The sequence below is a fragment of the Chaetodon auriga genome, chromosome 14, assembly GCF_051107435.1.
Source record: "Chaetodon auriga isolate fChaAug3 chromosome 14, fChaAug3.hap1, whole genome shotgun sequence".
Taxonomy (NCBI): Eukaryota; Metazoa; Chordata; class Actinopteri; order Chaetodontiformes; family Chaetodontidae; genus Chaetodon; species Chaetodon auriga.
This window is the reverse complement of record NC_135087.1, coordinates 6,888,137-6,907,783: the sequence shown is the minus strand read 5'-3', so window position 1 is coordinate 6,907,783 and position 19,647 is coordinate 6,888,137. Positions and strand designations below refer to the sequence as shown.

The window sequence follows — 19,647 nt, the reverse complement described above, 5'->3', positions numbered from 1 at the left end:
AGAGCTCACCCCACTCTACCTTGTACACGTCTCCATATGTACCACTTCCCACCCTCTGAATGAGCTCAAAGTCATGCTGAGGGTTCCTCCTTTGGATTTCACCGCTTGGTCGGGGAAAGATATCCATGGTAGCTTGAACCAAACGATCCTTTACATTTAGTTGGCTTGATCAAAACTGCTGGCGGTGGTTTGATGAAGCGAAGGGTCCTGAATTAGAGCTAATCACTGCGATTCAGACGGTCCTTCTCCGTGCTCCATGTCCTGATAGAGACAGAGGAAAAGTTTGGGAAGAAAGTGTTAAGGAAACGTTCACGTAATGTTAATGAAAAAGGGCACAAGGGTAACACAAAGCTTGACAAACATTTAGTTCATGTGCAACAGAACAGATGCGGACATTGATATTCTGGCACATACCACGACATCTGTCACCCACCGACTTAAACTCGGTATTTAATTTCTCTACAAGTCAAAGTGACACATGCAACAAGGCAAGCACTAAAATAATGTTAGCTAGTGTGAAACGTTAGCACGGACACTGGTCATTCCAGCAAGTAGCCAGAGCCAGGTCTAACACTACTACGGATAGGGTGAGTTAGGGGCTTAGCATCCAAGCAAGTCAGCTAACAGCTAATGCTAACTAGCAAACGTTAACTTAGCTTCGCTGCTGCTTCTAACTTCAACCGTGCCTACCTTTAACGACGCAAACACCGTGGACGAATACGTCTTGCATTTCAAGTCTTTTCGAGACCTCTCGCCGTATTATGGCGTCGAATAATCGCACGAACAAAGAAAAGCGTCCCCCTTTATTCTCGAGGAACAGTAATAAACTTCAGTTGGCTGCTGCTGTTCACTCCGTCTCCTTCAGTTCAACGGCAGCACAGACGTTACAGTCGAGTTCAAGAATTCCAGCATTAAGTTTGGCCGCTGACATGTCATTTCCCCATGCTGTCAGTTTCAGAGAAGCCTCGGACGCATGTGTAAAATATTATATGTAAACAACGATAATAATGTCAAGTATTGCTCTTAAATTTACTCCCAAAAAAACAGCCGAAAAAAGCAACAGTCTGTTGCTAATCTCTCAGAGTCGCAGTTACAGGATCCTGATGCTGCGTTCAGGAGCTCCTCGGAAGATCTAAGCTCTCGACAGAAAAAATCGATACAATGCAAAATGTCTGGTCCGGCAACCACAAACAAATATTGAGTAATGAAATAATTACAACACGAAGCATATGAAGTACTTGTCATTATAAATCGAGAGAAGTGCTTTGTATTTTGACTGCAGCTTAACAATAATAACATATTAATCCGACATTTATTGTTAGTTATTTATTGTTTTTGTTGTTTTACATAACAACTTTTTTTTGTTATCACTGTTACAAGTAGGAGTTTTGTGTTTAAATCTCAGGAGTATCAGGCAAAATTCCCAGTATTTGCTGTTGCTTATGTGGTAATGCATCAGCAATAACAGTCCTGTAGTGTAATATGACTTTGACAGAGTTAATTTTGCCTGCATAGTGAGAACATCATCCTTACGTCTACTTAAATGAAATTTTCAACGCAGGAATTTTATTTGTAATCCGGTATTTTTACGTTTGTAATATTCACTGTTACTCAGTGGTGGAGGAAGTACTCGGATCTTTAACCGAGGCAAAAGTAAAAATACAGTGAAATTATTCATGATTTCAAATCTAACTCGAGAAAAAGTACAAAAGTTTGAACAGCTAAATATAGTAAAAGTATCAAACATAAAAGTATTAACTGCAGAAAACCGACCCCTGTGATATTCATATAATTGTAGAAATTCGCGGATTATTGATACTGCTGAATTAGTGAGCAATTTGCATTTAGTTTGTGTATTGGTTTGAGGTGGAGTATAGATTAGCATGAAATGGACCTGAGCAACATACAAAATAGCATACTAAGTACTACAAAAATACTTACTTGAGTAAACGTACTTACATCACACTCATACTTTTACTCAAATAAAGGATACCTCTACCTCCACTGTCCGGCCCATGTATAGGTTGGGCATAAAGAGAAATTTCTGTGGGTATATTTACGATGGTACGCAAAGGCAGCATGTGTTCCAATCTCTTTGTAATTACCGCCACCTACCGACTAAAGCTGAAAATGTATTGTCAGGCTCAATGAAAGCGACTTGATATCAGTTGCAGCAGCCATACTTGACATACTCTGTGGTCGCGTTCATTTTAACACAATGTACGGTGAACCACATTCATTTTTTCCGCATTATTAAGCTGCTACGTTACAGCCAGCGGGGACAACAGACAACAGCGCCCCCTGACGGCATGCCCGCATCCCGCATCACGCTGGGAATAAAAGCTCCATCATCCTCCTGCGATACGAGCATCGCTTTGGTGGAGCTAGGGCATCCTCCCAACCCCCGACACCCATGACCACCGAGCATAGGGTCGCTCAATAACGGACAAACAGGGATTTAAGGACAGAATCATGGCGAAACACCGCAAAGACAGAGACAGCTGGGGTGAGTGTACGTACATTTGATATGCTTTCCTTGACGCACATACATTTTTTTTATTCCTGCCGAGGCGAGGGTGTAAGCAATGCAGCCAATTAGATGTTTATTCTAGACCCCACCATCAAGGGCTTGTTTTCCTTTCGACTAAATTGTGATCAGTGTGTGTTTATGTTGATCCCGAACATCTCTAATGTCACTTGAAGTGAGAAATAGACGGTTTTTTTGTTTCTCGCTGCATGGATATCGGTCACTCAAGCATCAGCCAACAGACATTAATAATAAAAAAAACACGTTTCACCATTAAAAATCCTGCGCGAAAGATGTTTTTGATAATCAGCATACAGGAAATGCTTTGTCAGGGCTTTTCAGGCCCCAAAAGGCCTGAAAATAACCTTCTGGTTTTATTGTTTATCACACTGAGACTCTCAGGATGGTCTGTGGTGCATCTGGCATCAAATTATGTAATATTGCATCAGTAAATATCTTGTCACCATCCCCATCACCTCATCACCATCATCTTCACACTGATCATGACTGCTATCATCATTATCACCTCCACCAGCGTGATTATGATGATGACCAGCATCCTAATTGTCAAAGCCATCACTCCATGGCCCATCCTAACTTCAAATACAGGCCTGCAAAAGGGGGGAAATGACTGTATCAGGGTTGAGGAAAAGAGGGGGAAATGCTGCTGTTTGTCATTAGAGAGTTTATCTGGTCTGACCCACTTTAAGCAGACAGCGCTTCTGACGTCTTCGCTTGTTCTAAGGGCAGCAGCTTCATGATCAGGTTAACCATGCAGGCTCGTGCCGGGCCCCCGGCGAGGCCTTCTGCCAGAGATGTGAAGTCAAACTGACAGTCCTCTTCAGGCCCGAAAGGAAACCTTGGCTGATTCTTCCTTAAATTATTCACTGTGCATTCTTGGCACCCTGCATGAATCTTTTAGCACGTTCCCAAATTTTACTCCTTAATCTGTCACGGTGCCTTCTGTAGGACTTATGGGCTTGCTTGATCAGCAATTACATCCTTAAAATTAACATCACAGCCACACAGATTGGAGTGAGGGATGCATGTGAGGGGTTTTCTTCTTCTTTTTTAACCTCAGAAATCCTGTTTGTGCTTTGCAGAAGGTTGTCGGACACAAGTTTGTTGCACATAAAGCATGCATTACATGAATGGGGCTTGGAAGCTGAAATCTCTGCACCAGGACGGTCATGCGGCATGAGCGCTCTACATGAGACAGCAGAGCTTGGAAACACACTGAGTCACTGCCTGGAAAGTGCCGGAAAAGAGCTCTGAATGCACATGATCTCACTGGATACAAACAGATGGGATGGCTATAGCATGGCATGATTCATTCTTATTAACAAGCTTGCAGGCGATGCTATTGATCTGGAGCTAACAGGAAGGAATGATGGAGTCAACTTTCGTATCCTCGCTTAATGGACCACTAAGTTCACATCCCATCACTGTGAATGACTGCTAGCTGTTCACTCACATAATAGCATTTTAGCCGACTTTCCGGTGCTAATTACAAGTAAATTAGAGCTGCAACTAACGATTATTTCCATTCTTGATTCATCCGTCCGTTATTTTCTCGATTCATTGATTAGTTGTTTGGTCTATAAAATGCCCGAAAATGCAGATCAAAACCCAAGATGATGTCCTCAAATGTCCTGTCACATCCACAACACAAAGATATTTACTTGACTGAAGAAACTAGAAAACATCCACATTTAAGAAGCTGGAATTTTGAGAATATTGACATTTTCCCCCCTAAAAAGTTAGTCAAACTGTTAAAGTAGTTGTTGATGTATTTAATAGTTGACAGCTAATTGATTAATTGTAGAAAAATATCAGCTTGCAACATACTTATCATTAACATTTCTCTGCATGCAGCAACATTCAAGGTTAACAACAAGTTAACAATAAGTTAATTTAAGGGTAATTTTCCCTCTTGAGGGTCACTCTCCTTCCTCTCCAGAGCACTGCTGCGGGATTTAAACCGCCCCCTCCTCTGTCTCACCCTGCAGGGTCCCTCAGTGACAAAAACGTCTACGATTGGAGCTCAGAGGAGGAGGAGCCGGATGGACGAGCCCGGCCCGTGCAGGTGCTGCTGGTCAAAGACGATCACACCTTCGAGCTGGACGAGGCGGCGCTGAGCCGCATCCTGCTGGCGGAGGAGGTCAGAGAGCGCGAGGTGGTGGCCATCTCTGTGGCGGGAGCGTTCCGCAAGGGCAAGTCCTTCCTCATGGACTTCATGCTGCGCTACATGTACAAATATGTGAGTATTTCCATCATATTACTGGTACATGCATGTATTCTACATAAAAGACATTTATACGACATTTGAACCACTGACTCTAACACTTGGGATCCCGTTGCGTTCAGGCGTCTGAGGACTGGCTCGGAGATTCGGAGGAGCCTCTGACTGGCTTCTCCTGGAGGGGGGGGTCAGAGAGGGAGACCACCGGGATCCAGATCTGGAGTGAGGTCTTCCTGGTGGACAAGCCAGACGGAAGAAAGGTGAAGACGTACTTAATTACTTTATTGCCCATATTGTTTAAGGCTACTCAGGTTTGTAGTCAGGTTCCTTCTCTAACCCTGCACACACTCTCTTAAGACTCGCTGTCCTCAGCACCACAGAGGCATGTGAACATTAAGACGACCTTGCAGTGGAGGTCAGTGTCTTCGTCTGTTCCACTTCACAGGTTGCCGTATTGCTAATGGACACGCAGGGCACGTTCGACAGCCAGTCGACGCTGAGGGATTCGGCCACTGTGTTCGCCCTGAGCACCATGATCAGCTCCATGCAGGTACAGTGACTTTCACCCGTCCCACCCAGCTTTACTTCAGTGATTAGCATACTGACGTGCATGTATTCATTATCATGAATTTTGTACAAGTGGTGAATCGTAATGAGTTTTGATGATCCCTGACTTTTCCTCCGGCGCCACCATGAGGTTCATATTTGTAGTTTTGAATCATAACAACTGAAGTGGATTTCCATGAAACTTACAGACTTCATGTCTGCATTAAAGATGAATTTTAATCACTTTGGCGATCCTTTATTCTTAATGTTGCGCCACCATCAGGTCAAGATTTTGATTTGTTCAATACTTTGTTTTAGGTTCAAATACCTGCAAAAGACATTCAGCCTCAGCTGTACTATGTGTTTACTGCTAATTGGCAAATGTTAGCATGCTAATACACCAAACTAAGCTGGTAAACATGGTGAACATTATACCACCTCATTATGGACGTGTTAGCATGCTGATGTTAGTATCTAGCTTCTATGTAAATCCTCGCTGAGCTGCTAGCTCACCTGCTAACTTTTAATCCTGTTTGTTTTTTGACTTTGTGCGATTTTGTTTTCACACATCAGAATGACTTTTATGAAATAAATGTAGTGGAAGCTTCCATTCAGAGGTGCTTTAAAGAAATTATACTGTAAGCGAATGGTCTTTTTCAGGTTTACAACATCTCACAGAATGTGCAAGAGGACGACCTTCAGCACTTGCAGGTAAAACTGTCAAGTGTCAACACGGATGCGTGAATGAGAGATGAAAGAGCAAAGTCCAGATTTGAAACCTATTGACAGTCAGACATGCATATTAGCATTTGGCTGTATGCACTGGCTTATAGCAAAAATGTGGAAGAAACAGCGTTGAACCCACCACTGATATATTCAAGTGAATGTGCTCTGGTAGAATGTCTTAAGTCTCCTCTCTGTCCAAACGTTCTGATTGTGTCTCATCCGTCTCATTTCAGCTTTTCACCGAGTACGGCAGACTAGCTATGGAGGAGACTTTCCTCAAACCATTCCAGGTACTCCTCATCATTTTCTCTTGCTGGATGGATTTGCAACAGTTGAGTCCAAATGTCAGGAAATGACATTTACAATTTATTATCTTTTAAGCACCTTGAAATGTTGGATTGAGGACCGTTATGTAAGGAAATGTGATGAGCAACGGAAAGTTTTGATAACCGTCTGGTACTCAAGCTGCTACGAAAATGCAGTAAATTATACTGCTTGGCTAGAATGTACAGTAAAGATATCATTAGCAGGAGTCACACTGTAGCTTCTGTCTTTTCTTAGTCCATGATTTTCCTGGTTCGAGACTGGAGCTTTCCTTATGAGTTTCCCTACGGACAGGAAGGAGGCATGAAGTTCCTCGAGAAGAGACTGAAGGTAAGCTGTCGTCCATGTGTCCGAGGTTGAAAGTCATTTCACTGTCAGTCCTGTAATGTCAGATTTCCCTGCCGTGATGATGACATGCAGTTTAAACAGTCGCTGTACAGATCTGCGTTTCTAACGAGACCACGCTAATGCACCTTCTCAAACCTGATGCATGTGGTTTGTGGTGCAGATCTCAGAGAACCAGCATGAAGAGCTGCAGAACGTGCGTAAACACATCCACTCCTGCTTCACCAACATCTCCTGTTTCCTGATGCCTCACCCCGGCCTCAAAGTGGCCACCAACCCCCACTTTGATGGCAGAATCAAAGGTACACTTCACTCAGTCTCTCATGGACACAGAATAGTTCCTTGTCAGAAGTTTGTGACCTTGAGTGAGAGTCCGGTTTGAAATGGAGGCCTTTAAATGGGACTTTTGGCCTGAGTTACTTGGTTGCTCTTATGGGTGACATTAACCCTGATTCCAAAAAAGTGTTCCTGAGCCCATGTTGTAATATTGTTTAGACAATCATGTGTTTCACAAACTGTTTTGGAATCAGGTTTCTACATATAATTACTTTAGTCTCACTGGGATGGTAAAGTCTGTCTGTCACTTAGGCTCTGACTGAAATATCTTGCCGTTGCCTCTCGTCTCTCTCTCCCCCCCCCCCCCCCCCATCTAGAGATCGACGGCGATTTCTTAAACAACCTGAAGGTTCTGGTGCCCTGGCTTCTCAGCCCTCGTAACATCGACGTGAAGGAGATCAACGGCAGCAGAATCACCTGCAGAGGCCTGGTGGAGTACTTCAAGGTCGGAGCGATGGACCACGTTAACGTGAAACACGCGAGCCAACGCTGTGCTTTGTTTTTAGAGATAAAACTCTACGTTCAATAGTCATAGTGTCCTTTAATTACGCATAATAATAAACACGACTGCACATAAATCCAGCATGTTTCTACATCTTTGTTTCAGGCGTACATCAAGATTTACCAAGGTGAGGAGCTGCCGCATCCAAAGTCCATGCTGCAGGTACGTCTTCCTCATTTTAGAATTTTAATTGGGACTTGCTTTACTACTTTGCACTTTATAGTTGGTGTTTATGTGGGTGTATATAGTAACTGTGTTTTTTTCCACACTATATGTTTATAATGGGTAAAGCAGTCTAGTTTTTTAAATGTCTTAAACTTACTTCTCGAAGCATCTGTTCTTGTTCTTCTCCTGCTGCGACACATTTATCAATAAAGTTCGTCTTATCTTACCTTAAAATAAATGATCATTGTATGTTCACCTGCATGCTCTCAGGCCACAGCAGAGGCGAATAATTTGGCGGCAGTAGCAGCCGCGAAGGATCTGTACAACAAGAAGATGGAGGAGGTAGGTGGAAACTTACCTTTTCAGTGAATCGCAGACTGTCCACCAGCCTCTGATCCTTCTTCATCGCCCCTCTGCTTTCTGTTCGCAGGTCTGCGGGGGCGACCGGCCCTTCCTGGCCCCCAGCGAGCTGCAGGCGCGACACAGCGTCATCAGAGAGGAGGCCCTGCAGGTGTTTCGGGGCGTGAAGAAGATGGGAGGCGAGGAGTTCAGCCGCCGCTACCTGCAGCAGCTGGAGGGAGAGATCGACGAGGTGTTTGTCCAGTACATCAAGCACAATGACTCCAAGAACATTTTCCACGCAGCCCGCACGCCGGCCACCCTGTTTGTGGTCATCTTTGTCATGTACGTGGCTGCGGGCATCACAGGCTTTGTAGGCGTGGACATCATTGCCAGCTTGTGTAACATGATCCTGGGTCTGGCACTGATCACTCTCTGCACCTGGGCCTACATCCGGTACTCCGGGGAATACCGAGAACTCGGCGCCGTCATCGACCAGGTGGCCGGTGCGCTGTGGGACCAGGTAGTTCAGTTAAAATCATATTAAACATCAGTGAAGTTAAGGATAAATGTGTCTATCTATCTGTCTAAATGTTTAAATCAATGCACAAGTTCAAGTTCATTTTCTGAATGATGCACAATCACCAGACAGAGTCTCTGTTCCAGATGTACTGTTCCACTGTTACTAACATTAGTTTTCCCAGAGCCCGAGTTGACTCAAATTAATGATTTGTCCAAGCAGAATATATCACAGTCTACTAAACAATCACAGAAAAATAAGAAAACCAGCAACATTTTGACTTTTGAGAGGCTGGAACCAGAGAAGCTTTGGCATTTTTGTTTAAATTATCTACCATTAACATGAACTGATGAATTTCTCTGTTAACTCATCGATTAATCAGCCAAAAACTAAGCTGGAATGCGCAGCAGAGACAAATACTGTACTCTGAACACTAAACTCAGTACCTTTAAACCATTAGAGGGCGACAGTCTCCTTTGAATCAGTGCTGGAGATAACGAGGCTGCATCCATCACAGCAGTAACGACCTGTTATTGAACAGCTCTGTGTTATATCTGCACGCCTGTGCTCACACGATATCTGCTTTTCTTTTTCACGCCTCTGCAGGGGAGCACAAATGAGGTAAGTGGAGCAATCCAAGTGGGAATATTTACAAAAGCGGGGAGAGCTGGAGCGTCTTTTGGGAGAGTATTGACGGCCTCAGGTCTTCTTAAATTGTTGTTTCCATAAAAATAGTAAATCTGGATGATTTGCTGCTCATGTCGGGGGCACTTTGAAGATTATTTTCAGCTTTTGTACCAAATATGTGCAGCCAATTCTTTGAACAAGAATGGAACAACGTAGAGCATCATTCATTTAGATCCTCACAGAAACACATGTAATTAAATACAGCGGCACACAATCCAACCACACTGCTCCCACCTGTGACCACGTCTCTCGCCTCTGCTCCACAGGCTCTCTACAAGCTGTATAATGTAGCGGCCAATCACAGGCACCTGTACCACCACGCCTTCCCCGGGCCTCAGGTGGAGGAGGTTGCCGAGGAGCAGGACAAGAAGAGGGACTGATTAGATGAGGCAGAGTACAGCAGGGACTTCGTGGTGATGGACAGGAGGAGGAGGAAGAGGAGGAGGAGGGACATCCTCATGCATCAGGCACTCTTTTATTCCTGTATTGGCTGGTGCTGCCCACCAATACATCCACTTCTTTCAACCTGATACCGGACCGTAAAATGTTCATGTATAGGCAGTGTCGGAGCGTCTCCTCACTGGGTGCCTGCTTTCCAGCGATGGATGCCATTTATCGTTGTCTCTCACTCTTTGTGTAAAAATAACACCTGTACAGATACTGTAGGCACTCTGCCAGAGGAGACAAACTCGGCAAACCCAACCTCCACTCAGCTCTTGATTTCATATCAGACGTTCTTCTTTTTCTTTGCCTTCGTTCGTCACGGACGACTTTATAGCCAAAATCTGTGAAATCCCCATTTGTGACGATTGTTCTGTTGTTTGAAGTTTAGTGCTGTTTATAAGAAACAATATCTATGATCTGCGATGTTTGGAAGCCAAAATATGTACTGTGTGTTAAATAATGAAGCGTTTCGAGCCTCATCAGCATGGTTAATGGTTAACGTCCGTCATCTTTAAGCTCTAAAAGCAGGTATTGTTTATAAAAACATTGAGTTTTAATGGTTGTGACAAAGTGGTATCGTGCCATAACGTGTAAAAATGATTTCACTCTGCGGCCTGGCTACATGCAGACACTCAGTGGCACGTTTATTAGTTGTATACAGTGTTTTGTTTTGGAGGGGGGAGGCTATGGTAACATTTTATACTAAGGTGTACACATTCAGCATTAACTAGCTGCTTATTAGCAGCATATTTGCTCATTATAAAGCACTTATTAATGCATGACCAGTTTTCCCTCGATAACCTCCTAATCACTGCTTAATGACAGTAAGGAAGGAAGCTGTTGTAGATGAATTACAGTCTTAATAACCTCACCCTCCAGCCCACAGAATAAGGCATTCATAAGTGCTTTATAATAACCAATAAAGAGCCAGTATGGTACTAATGTGCATGCTAATAAGCAGCTAGTTAATGCTGAATGTGTGCACCTTAATGTAAAGTGTGACCGGTGTTGCTTTTGAGTTCAGGGAGTTGCTTTGTGCTGATATTTACTTTCCAATAAGAGCACCAGGCGGAAAGACAGAAACAGAGTAACAACAGTTCAAAGTTTACACAACACAGCTGACATTTATCTCTCACTTTGTAGTCTGCTCGCTGTGTTGTAATCATCCGCAGCGTCCCGGCGATCCTCTGTGTGAGCGTTCGGTCTTTGAGGTCGAGGGGAAAGAGCGGGTTTGGTTTCCATTGTGATGCAGAGGTGGTGGGCGAAGCCATTGTTGTGTTTCTCACTGAATGTTCGAGCAAATCCGAGGAATGTAGCTGTTCTGCGGCCACTGAGGAATCAAAGCTAGCTGTTATTAGGCGGGGCGACGGGCCCGCTTTGGAACAGGATCCTCATTCCACATCTCTGTCATCATCTTCACACACACTTAAGTTGAATCATCTGTAAAAAAAAAAAAAAAAAAAAAAAAATTAAAACAAAAAAACTGTTGCATGGTGAAAGCGGCCAGGCCCCGGCTTTTTGTGCTCCCCAAACAGCTTGCATTTGTAAACAAAAGGCTTGTATTGGTGACAGCACTTTTTGGTGTTTGAATACTTTGGCTTAGTAGACTGTTACTGTACATTTGTATAAGTGTGCTCATTGTCTTTAGCTCACTGAATCATAGAGCTCACTGTAAATTGTCTGCATCACGCACAGCTGCAGCACTGAAACGTGTTTTTTTTTTTTTTTTTTTCCCATGTAGATCTGGTCAACAGTACAGGAACACTGTCATGCATATTTAGCAAGTTTATACTGAGGTTTGACCTCAAGGGTTGAAAATTTAAAGGCGCTGCGGCGGAGTGGCTTCTTGAGTCTTCCACAATGTATAATCAACATCAGTGAGGCCTTCACACAAACACCCATCGAAGTCCAGTTTAAGATTGGTGAGGTTTTAGAATCACTCCTCCATGGCCGTGCTGGAGCGTCCATTCACAAGTCAGAAAGGTAGCATTTGTTTACATCGTGTCGCGTTTACTCCAGTTCAGTAGTGAAGGTTTCATCTGGTCAACCAGGAAGCGTACCGAAACATATTATTCTTGGATTCAACGATTCATTCCCAAAGCCGCCCCCATCAACGCTTAGATCAACTCCGGATGTCGTGGGAGCCTCGGTGTACCGAAAGGTCAAACGAATCAACCTCTTCCAAGTCAGCACTGCTCAGTTTCCACACACGCACTGCAAAATTTCAGTTACAAGGAAATAACTAATAAAGTTGGACCAAATTAATGAAAACTAGACTTGAGTAGTTTCTTCAGAGACATGTTTCAGACATGGTTTGAGTAATAATCTGTTATTGTGTCACTGTGACAAAATCATCTCGCACGTCTTAAACTCATCGTCTTTATTCAGACAGTGGCAGCTGAAGAGAGACGGGACAGGCAGGCAGGACTAACCCTGACCCTCAGGTGAGCTACCAGGACTACCAGGGGAACTGTGCACGCGTCATTTACATCAGCAGGCTCCAGTGAAAACAACTGTACAGTCACACGTCTCGTTTCTCCACTGCAGACTTTATTGCTTTCGTCCTGTATTTGCAATCCACAGAATCACATATGTACAAACTGATGACACCATTCTGAGAAGAGGCGACTGAGAGCGTCTTGCATAGTGAAGGACTCGATGAAGAGAGGTTCTTTACAAGCTTATCCCTCTGTCATGCGACCGCACCCCCTTTCAGGACGATCAGAAATGTCTGGACTTCTCACTCGTTTATACATTGCATTAAACACTTTATTTCTTTTGCTGTGAAAGCTGTTTTTGTCCTATGTTGTGAGAGCGACAGTCATAAAAGGCCTGTCGACTGATTGGAGGCTTGCACCCGTCGACACCAGATCAAATCTGCAGCACAGACAAACATTTCTGAGCATCTCAAGAGGGGCTTAGCGATCAATAAGAATATGCTTCCAAGAACCTGCACTTCATAAGAGACGTGTCAGTCCATAAAAATAAGGCATTACCGAGGCAAGAACTATCCAGAAAGAATGAAACAAGGAGAAGCTGAATTGCACTTGTTTGGCAAACTTAATCTTCTGAAGTGTTTCATGAAGTTCCAGTAGCTTATTTCTGTTTCATTACAAACACGCACACGAGAATATTCCTGACTTACAGTAATGCCGAGAGCCACGAGATGCTCAAACCGCCGCATCAAATGTGATGCTTCATCCGACAAAGGTCTTTAAATAAAGACGTGTTTCATATCAAAACTTAAATATCTGTGAAAGTTTTGGTGGATTGTCTTATAAAGGATATGTCATTAAAAAAAAAAAAAGAAAAATGCACACTTTTTGTTTAATGTAAAAGAGTGTGGTTTCAGTTTATGAGGGTAACAAAGCAAAGGAAGAAAAGAGTCACGAAGTATTTCAAACAGAAACAAATTAGAAGAAGCTGCCGGTCATTTTGTCCCGCAGGACAGATGACGGAGTAGCTGGTGTGTACAAGACATGAGCAGACATTGTAGAAATGCTGCGTTTTATTAAAAAGGCACAATCTCAGGATGCTTTTTGGACAAATATCCGTAGTTTTTCCGACCGCTCTCCTCAGTCTTAAAGCAGAAATCCATAGAGCGAGTCAGTTCTCGGGCCAGTGGCTGTAAATGGCCCCAGATGTAGCACATTATAGGTTCTCTCTTCATCGGAGTGTTTCTTTCAGTCACATGGTCATTCATAAATTGAGTGTCACACGGGGGGGGGAAGGGGGGCCCCCGCCAACGAATCTCGGCTTCCTGGTTGATATATTTGGATCAAGCGAAGGCACAGATGTGTTTGGTAAAGAGGCAATTACGAGTCAATCACGAATTCAAAGGAAACGCTGACCGCTCCCAAACTGTGGAAACCTCAAGAGAGGCGTGGCGGCGAGGCGTCCCTGCTGCACACACACATCACATGTTCCCTATGAAGTTCTTGTTGGGCTGCTGGGCGTACCACTGCTGCCGCTGTTTGCGAGCCTCCACCTCGGACAGCAGCGCCTGCCGGTACGCCTCGTAGGACTTGACGATGTGCTCCAGCTCCTTCATGAAGAGCAGCTTCAGCATGCCCTGATACGTGTCCAAGTCTGCCAGCTGGAACAACTCCCACTTCAAGATGTGGTCATACCTGAAGGGGGACATATTCACGGTCTTGAGTGAGATGACAACACCGCTTCGTTTGTACCTCTCATTCTACAAACGGTTGCTTCTGGACTTTTGAGGCTGATATATCTGCTGACAGTAACATTTCAAAACATGATCAGATCCTTGAGCGTCATTTTTTCCCCCACTGCAATCAAAGTACATACTGAGGGTGACAGCTGGGGAGAGTCATTGGATGACAGAATACCGACACATGGTAATAAGCTAATATTTGCTGATCCGTCTGGCTGTGCTACTAAAACCAACACAAGGAGACCAACAAAACACACACCACAGGCACAACACACATTTCTGCTGCCTTCATGTGGCGGTAACTCTCATCCATATTTGGAGGCAAAGGTATAAAGTTTGGAGTAAAGACGAAAGAAAGAAGAGCGTATGCAGGTTTCAAACGACCAAAATAAAGGTTTTTCAAACGTTTTTGTTAACCAGATAAGTGTCAATCATTTAATGGAAGTTATCAGTGTTCTATGTACAGTACTGAGAGCGGAAACAATTAGTCGATTAACTGATCAGCTGAAAGTTAATTTACGACTGTTCTGACGATTAATCGTTAGTTATTATTAAGGAACAAATGTCAAACATTTTGTAGTTCCAGCTTATTGCATGTGAAGATTTGCTAACTTTTCGATTTTGTGATCGTAAACACTCGTTTGTTTGTTTTTTGGAGTGTTAGTTGCCGCCATAGTTTTACTCACTTGAGCGGGGCGCGGGCGTACACCTGCAGCCAGTTTGGGATCTCAGCTGTGTGGTACGGGTTAGCTGGCACCAGCACCGGCTGGTTCCTCTCTGCTGCACGGGGCTGATAGGTGACGGGAGGTGGCAAAGGTGGAGGCTGATCATAGCGAGGCACGCTGCAACAGATGGAGGCGAGAGAGTATTTATACTTTATGTCATCTGCATGAAACCAATTTGGACAAAATGCTGGTGCTGATGACCGAGATCAAACCTTTAGTGAGGAAAAAAAATAGAGCATTATGGGCTTTGAGTCATATGGCATAAAGATGATTTGAAGTTTAAAAAAAAAAAAAAAAAAAAAGCACCTTTATGAAACACAAACTCACACTGACAACATACCTTGGAGCACAGGGGTGACGATACTGCGCCCTCTTGTTGATGTGATCCACGTAGTAGACCCCAAACTCAGCTGACTCCACCTTTTCCCAGCCTGGAGGGAGCCCTTCCCTCTCCAGAGGGTGGCTCCAGTGTGTCGTGTTAGTGTTGTGGTCAATGTAGTACTTCCTGCCACGGATGGTCCAGTCCACGGTCCAGCCGGCAGGAAGGGGGAGGTCCTCTCCCGTTAGACTGGAGAGGTTCCCGAGGGACTTGGCCTGTATTCGACCTATGCCTGAGCAAAACAAACATTTCTTTTTAGAAACCTAGAGGGAGAAGGAGAGATGTCTGACCAAACATACAGGAGAGCAGCTGCCAGCAAACAGCGCCTCTGGGAAAGAAAAAAATATTTTGGGAAATTTCTTAAAAACAGCATGTGTGGGAAAATGTCATTTAAAGAGAGGAATGTCCAGCATTTCCAAAGGTCATTCTGATGTGGCACATGAACATAGAGCAGGATAAGAGAGGAATGCAATGAATCACTTCTTAAAACAGGACTTATGCAGGGATGCTTCATTCCTCTGGCTCTGCGACTGTCGTGACAGAGCATCTTATTCTGACCGACATCGTCTGATGAATGGTAGGAAATGGGAGTGTTGCTACGTTTGGACAGGAAGGCAGAGATCTCTGCATGGCCAGACATACACAGAGCAGCTTTCACCGGAAGAGAACGAACCACTGAACTCCCAAACACTGTGAAGAGCGCACAGCAGAGCGGGCTCATTCAACAGGTCCTGCACTTTCATAAGCGAATAATGTCAGCGAGGAATGTCGAGGCAACAGCTGTGAGGACGAGTCAGACTGATAGAGAACGGTCATGACTCAGTGCGCCTGGAGGGACTCAGAAAGGATTGAAAACAAAGGAGAACGCGCTGAGAATGAATCATCTCAGCAAAATGGCGGCTACAATCTGATAAATTTTGCACGAGAGTGACAGCAACAGAGCTGGAGCGCTTTGCCAGCTGCTGAGTGAAGGGATGGAATGTGCAGACGCTCCGCAGAAATGCACTCCTCCTCCTCCTCCTCTTCCACCACCTCATCATCATCATCACCATCATCATCATCATCTCTGCCCTTTTCCCTCAGAAAAATGGCAGAGAGCCATACTCGCTGCAGACTTAAAGCTCGATGCATCACAGGAATTTCACTGGAAACAGTCAAGAGTAGAACTCTGTTTACAACTGGTGATGCAGATGAAGTGAAATCAGTGCTTTCCCCTGCAGTTTCCACAAACCAGGGTTCTTTGACAATGAGAGCATTTTAAAATAATACTTCCCGTAATAAAAATTAAAACAATGGGAAGACAATTCAAGTGAACTGCGAGCCATCTGTTCTAAATACTGATGACAATTATGTGATGTACGAAAAAAGATCAAACGGTAAAGCTACTGAGTGCTTGCACTGCAATAATAAAGTTTTCACTCATGATTCTACACTGATTATCCACCAGCATTCACTCATTTATATTCAAAATTAACACTAGTAAGTTACCAAATTATCCAACTCAAAAATGTAACTAAGAAGCCTCTACAAATACATATGGAATAATTTCAAACTGCCTCTTATTTCCTTTAATACCATTATTTGTGTGGATACAATTTTCACTGTACAAAAACAATGCTGTTCCTGTCAAAACAGGAAGGATCAGCTGACTGTCGGTGGATGACTCCCCCGAACATCTCAGCGCCGTAACGATACAAAGAGCAGTACCTACATACATGGATGATTCATAGAAGTGAGCAGTCTGAGGCTGAGACATTTGACTGCAGGCGGTCTGCAAATTGCTAGTTTGTTGGCTTAAAGTTTCAGCAAACAGAGGTCAAAAATGCAGAGCCCCTAATGCTCGTTTAACTTCACTCCAAACATGGCTCCATGATATGCGAGAGGCGGGCCTGACATAACACTAAACCATATACATGATGTTGACAAGTCGGCCACAAAATAAAAGGTTCTCCATTGTTTGGAGTAGGCTGGAAAATTCCTGCAGCCCCCCCTAAACATTTGATCTCATGGAAATTACACAATTACATCATACTGATGTTTACAATGTGGAGCAGAAAGTTAAAAATATTTAAATCCTCAGGAAAACTGAAATAAAATTCATCTTTTGAGCTGTTCGCTGACAGCCAACGGCTTAAATTCCTTTCAAAGTGGCCTACGTACAGTCCAAAACTACATCCACAATAATTTCCCAAAAGAGACTATGACAAAAACATGTGCACGGTCCAAGAAAACAACTCCTGAACTTTGTCACATTTTGAACTCTCTCTTGCTTCCAATTTCCTCTCACTACCCTTCGTTTGCTTTCCTGTAAAAGAGAAATATCTGTCTATCATGTTTACCTGAAGGGGGTCTGCTTGGAGCTGGTGGTGTGTGTTGTCGTGGAAGTCTTTGGAAGTTGTGTTCATTATGCTCATAGTATCTATAGTCCTCAGGAAAGCGGTCCGGGACCCTCCTGGGCTGGCGCTGCTGATGCTGCTGGTGCTGCTGGTTGTCGTAGTAAGGTTCAGAGGGGTAATAATACCGGGCAGCGTCTCCATTCTCAGACATGGGGCTCACGTCTGTGAGGAAGGACTGCGAGGAGCCTCCGTACTCGTGGGGCAGGTCTCCCAGACTGCGAGGCAGGTATGGAGGCGCTGACATGCGATGGCTCTCTCTGCGGGCCACCTCATGAGGCGGCCTCTGCACAGGGGTGCGGAGGAAACTCTTGTTGCGAGACACCACAGGCTCCCGGCTGGGTGCCACAGGGTAGGCAGAGGGCCCCATGTCTGGCAGAGGGACCTCTGTGCGTCTGGGAATAGTGGGTCCATGGCGGATGAATGAGGGCATAAGATCTGCAACCAGGTGAACAAGGCAAGTGCAACTGTCAGCATCCGTCGACATAATAACACAGCAGTTGCACCAACGGGCAGTGGAGAAGTTTAAGTAAGTACATACATCTTAGAGGTACATGTACTTTACTTGAGTCTGCATAATCAGCACTTTTACTTCATACTTAGTTCAATTCTGAATGCGGGATCTTTACTTGCAATGCAGTATTTCACAGCAAAGTACTGCTACTTCAAGTAAGTGTTTTTATACTCCTTCCAGCACTACCAATAAGTACAAAGTAACCGTGCGTAACTGGTAAGCCATTAAAGATATAAACGCAAATTGCCTGTCAGTGAAGAGGCACAGTATATTTAACATCGGTGGACAATTCATGGAGTCAGAAACAGATGACAACACTCAGTCTATGTTTACAGATGGACGAAGGTAAGCTAACTAGCATCAAATCTGACTTTTCAGTAAGCCACTCCACTTAATACAGCGGACAGGAAACAGTTAGAGATGAAAGAAAAGAAAAATTCAAACACTTCTTTCATCGGGTGGTTGTGTTTAGTTGCTATCAAGCTGAGTGTTTACCGTTATCTCTGAACTCTCCTTTGGCTCTCCAGCGGACGTTAATGTAGCAAGATGAACGTTTAGCTAGCTAGCTCTTGAACTACCAGGTTTGCAACTTAGTTTGGTTAAGCTACAAAAAACGTGATTCAGCTGTTGGTTACGAGCTTAAAACCATATTGATGTGTCATTGTGTTTAATCACATTCACTACAGCCTGCTTGCTATCGTTAGCTTGATACTTACTGGCAATAAAGTTAGTTCGCTATTAGGCTAAGTGACGCTAACTTGAGCTAGCTGGCTAACCAACAACTTGTTGCGCTTACTTCTCAGGAGCGGCGACGTTTCCTTCTTCACATATTTCCCGTGTACCTCGGCTGGTTTCGACGCTTCGTTTTTGCTTTTCTTTCGTGAGAGCATAACTCAAGGCTCGGAAACATCAACAACGCGGCGCTGTAATGTCATGGCACAATCCCTCGACCCCGTAACCATCCCGTTCCGTTTGCAAAGCGCGGAAAGTAAACATTTTAAAGAGCGAGATTAGCTAGCGGCAAGCTAGCCGGCTAACTTCAGCTACTGGATGACTGTTTGCTCCGGTGGTCCAGTCCGCTCTGAGCAGCGATCCACTCCCACCGCTGGTCCTCCCCGGGAATGCTTACTGTACGGTCCTGCCCAGCTGATCACTCACCCTCTGGAAGCGGATACAAACAATGTTGATAGCTCCACAGCTCAGTCATTCATCGATGTGACACACAGCTTACAGAAGCAGTGACAAACATGTACACGTGTTATGACTGAATTGAGGACAGAAGATCCAACATTTGCACTTAAAGGTCGCTGAAATTGTTTTGCTTTTGTTCAGGTTCATTAAATTAAATTGGGTAAAAGTGCAGCGGTGCAGGAAGTAGACAGATCCTCTGCTTCAGTAAAAGTACTGATGCCACACTGCATTAGTATCCATTACAGGTAAAAGTATGTAGGTATAGTCAGGAAAATGTACTAAAAGGATTAAGAGTGGTCCCTGTGGCTGTTTTATATACTATTTTATCACTACATTTTACTCATGCATTCATATAAAAGCATGATTTATTGGAGTGCACCTAATAAGTTTCATTTTGGGTTATCCTGCTGATCATTTTCGCGATTAATCGATTGTTTGGTTTGTAAAAATTCTGAAAAGAAAAGAGGAATGCCATCACAATTACCCATATACTCTATTACCATGTACAGACTGATAATCCTGCGGGGCGCTGAGCATATCCTCTCCAAACAACAGCACAGACAAA

General features: G+C 44.1%; 3 protein-coding genes across 16 annotated transcripts in view; 1 reads left to right on the top strand and 2 right to left on the bottom strand.

Moving 5' to 3' along the window:
* Window positions 1-1,134, bottom strand: part of map4k5 (mitogen-activated protein kinase kinase kinase kinase 5) — a 30,586-nt gene extending 29,452 nt beyond the window's left edge. For 8 of the 11 annotated variants that reach the window (XM_076749262.1, XM_076749264.1, XM_076749263.1 and 5 more), the window contains exons 1-2: window positions 691-1,102; window positions 20-261 (exon numbers count right to left, since the gene is read on the bottom strand). In XM_076749262.1, the coding sequence (XP_076605377.1) occupies window positions 20-127 (108 nt within the window). In that variant the 5' untranslated portion in view covers window positions 128-261; window positions 691-1,102. Of the gene's footprint in view, window positions 1-19; window positions 262-690 lie in introns of all 11 variants that reach the window. The other 3 variants (XM_076749267.1, XM_076749273.1, XM_076749270.1) reach the window with 2 other exon arrangements.
* A 1,013-nt stretch (window positions 1,135-2,147) lies between these two features.
* Window positions 2,148-11,974, top strand: atl1 (atlastin GTPase 1). 4 transcript variants are annotated; one of them, XM_076749275.1, is made up of 14 exons: window positions 2,329-2,506; window positions 4,537-4,787; window positions 4,895-5,029; window positions 5,215-5,319; window positions 5,976-6,026; window positions 6,275-6,331; window positions 6,603-6,695; window positions 6,874-7,012; window positions 7,364-7,491; window positions 7,654-7,710; window positions 7,984-8,055; window positions 8,144-8,575; window positions 9,179-9,193; window positions 9,526-11,974. In XM_076749275.1, the coding sequence occupies exons 1-14, from the start codon at window positions 2,473-2,475 to the stop codon at window positions 9,637-9,639; spliced, it is 1,683 nt and encodes a 560-aa protein (XP_076605390.1). In that variant the 5' UTR covers window positions 2,329-2,472; the 3' UTR covers window positions 9,640-11,974. The 4 variants fall into 4 exon arrangements, with proteins under 4 accessions (XP_076605392.1, XP_076605390.1, XP_076605389.1 ...); XM_076749274.1 differs by having other exon boundaries at window positions 2,329-2,512; XM_076749277.1 differs by lacking the exon at window positions 9,179-9,193 and having other exon boundaries at window positions 2,148-2,506; window positions 8,144-8,583.
* A 258-nt stretch (window positions 11,975-12,232) lies between these two features.
* On the bottom strand, window positions 12,233-19,014 carry sav1 (salvador family WW domain containing protein 1). Its single transcript, XM_076749278.1, has 5 exons — window positions 18,688-19,014; window positions 17,324-17,815; window positions 14,946-15,216; window positions 14,567-14,722; window positions 12,233-13,833 (listed from the first exon to the last, which is right to left on the bottom strand). The coding sequence occupies exons 1-5, from the start codon at window positions 18,779-18,781 to the stop codon at window positions 13,620-13,622; spliced, it is 1,227 nt and encodes a 408-aa protein (XP_076605393.1). The 5' UTR covers window positions 18,782-19,014; the 3' UTR covers window positions 12,233-13,619.
* Window positions 19,015-19,647: the final 633 nt, after the last annotated feature.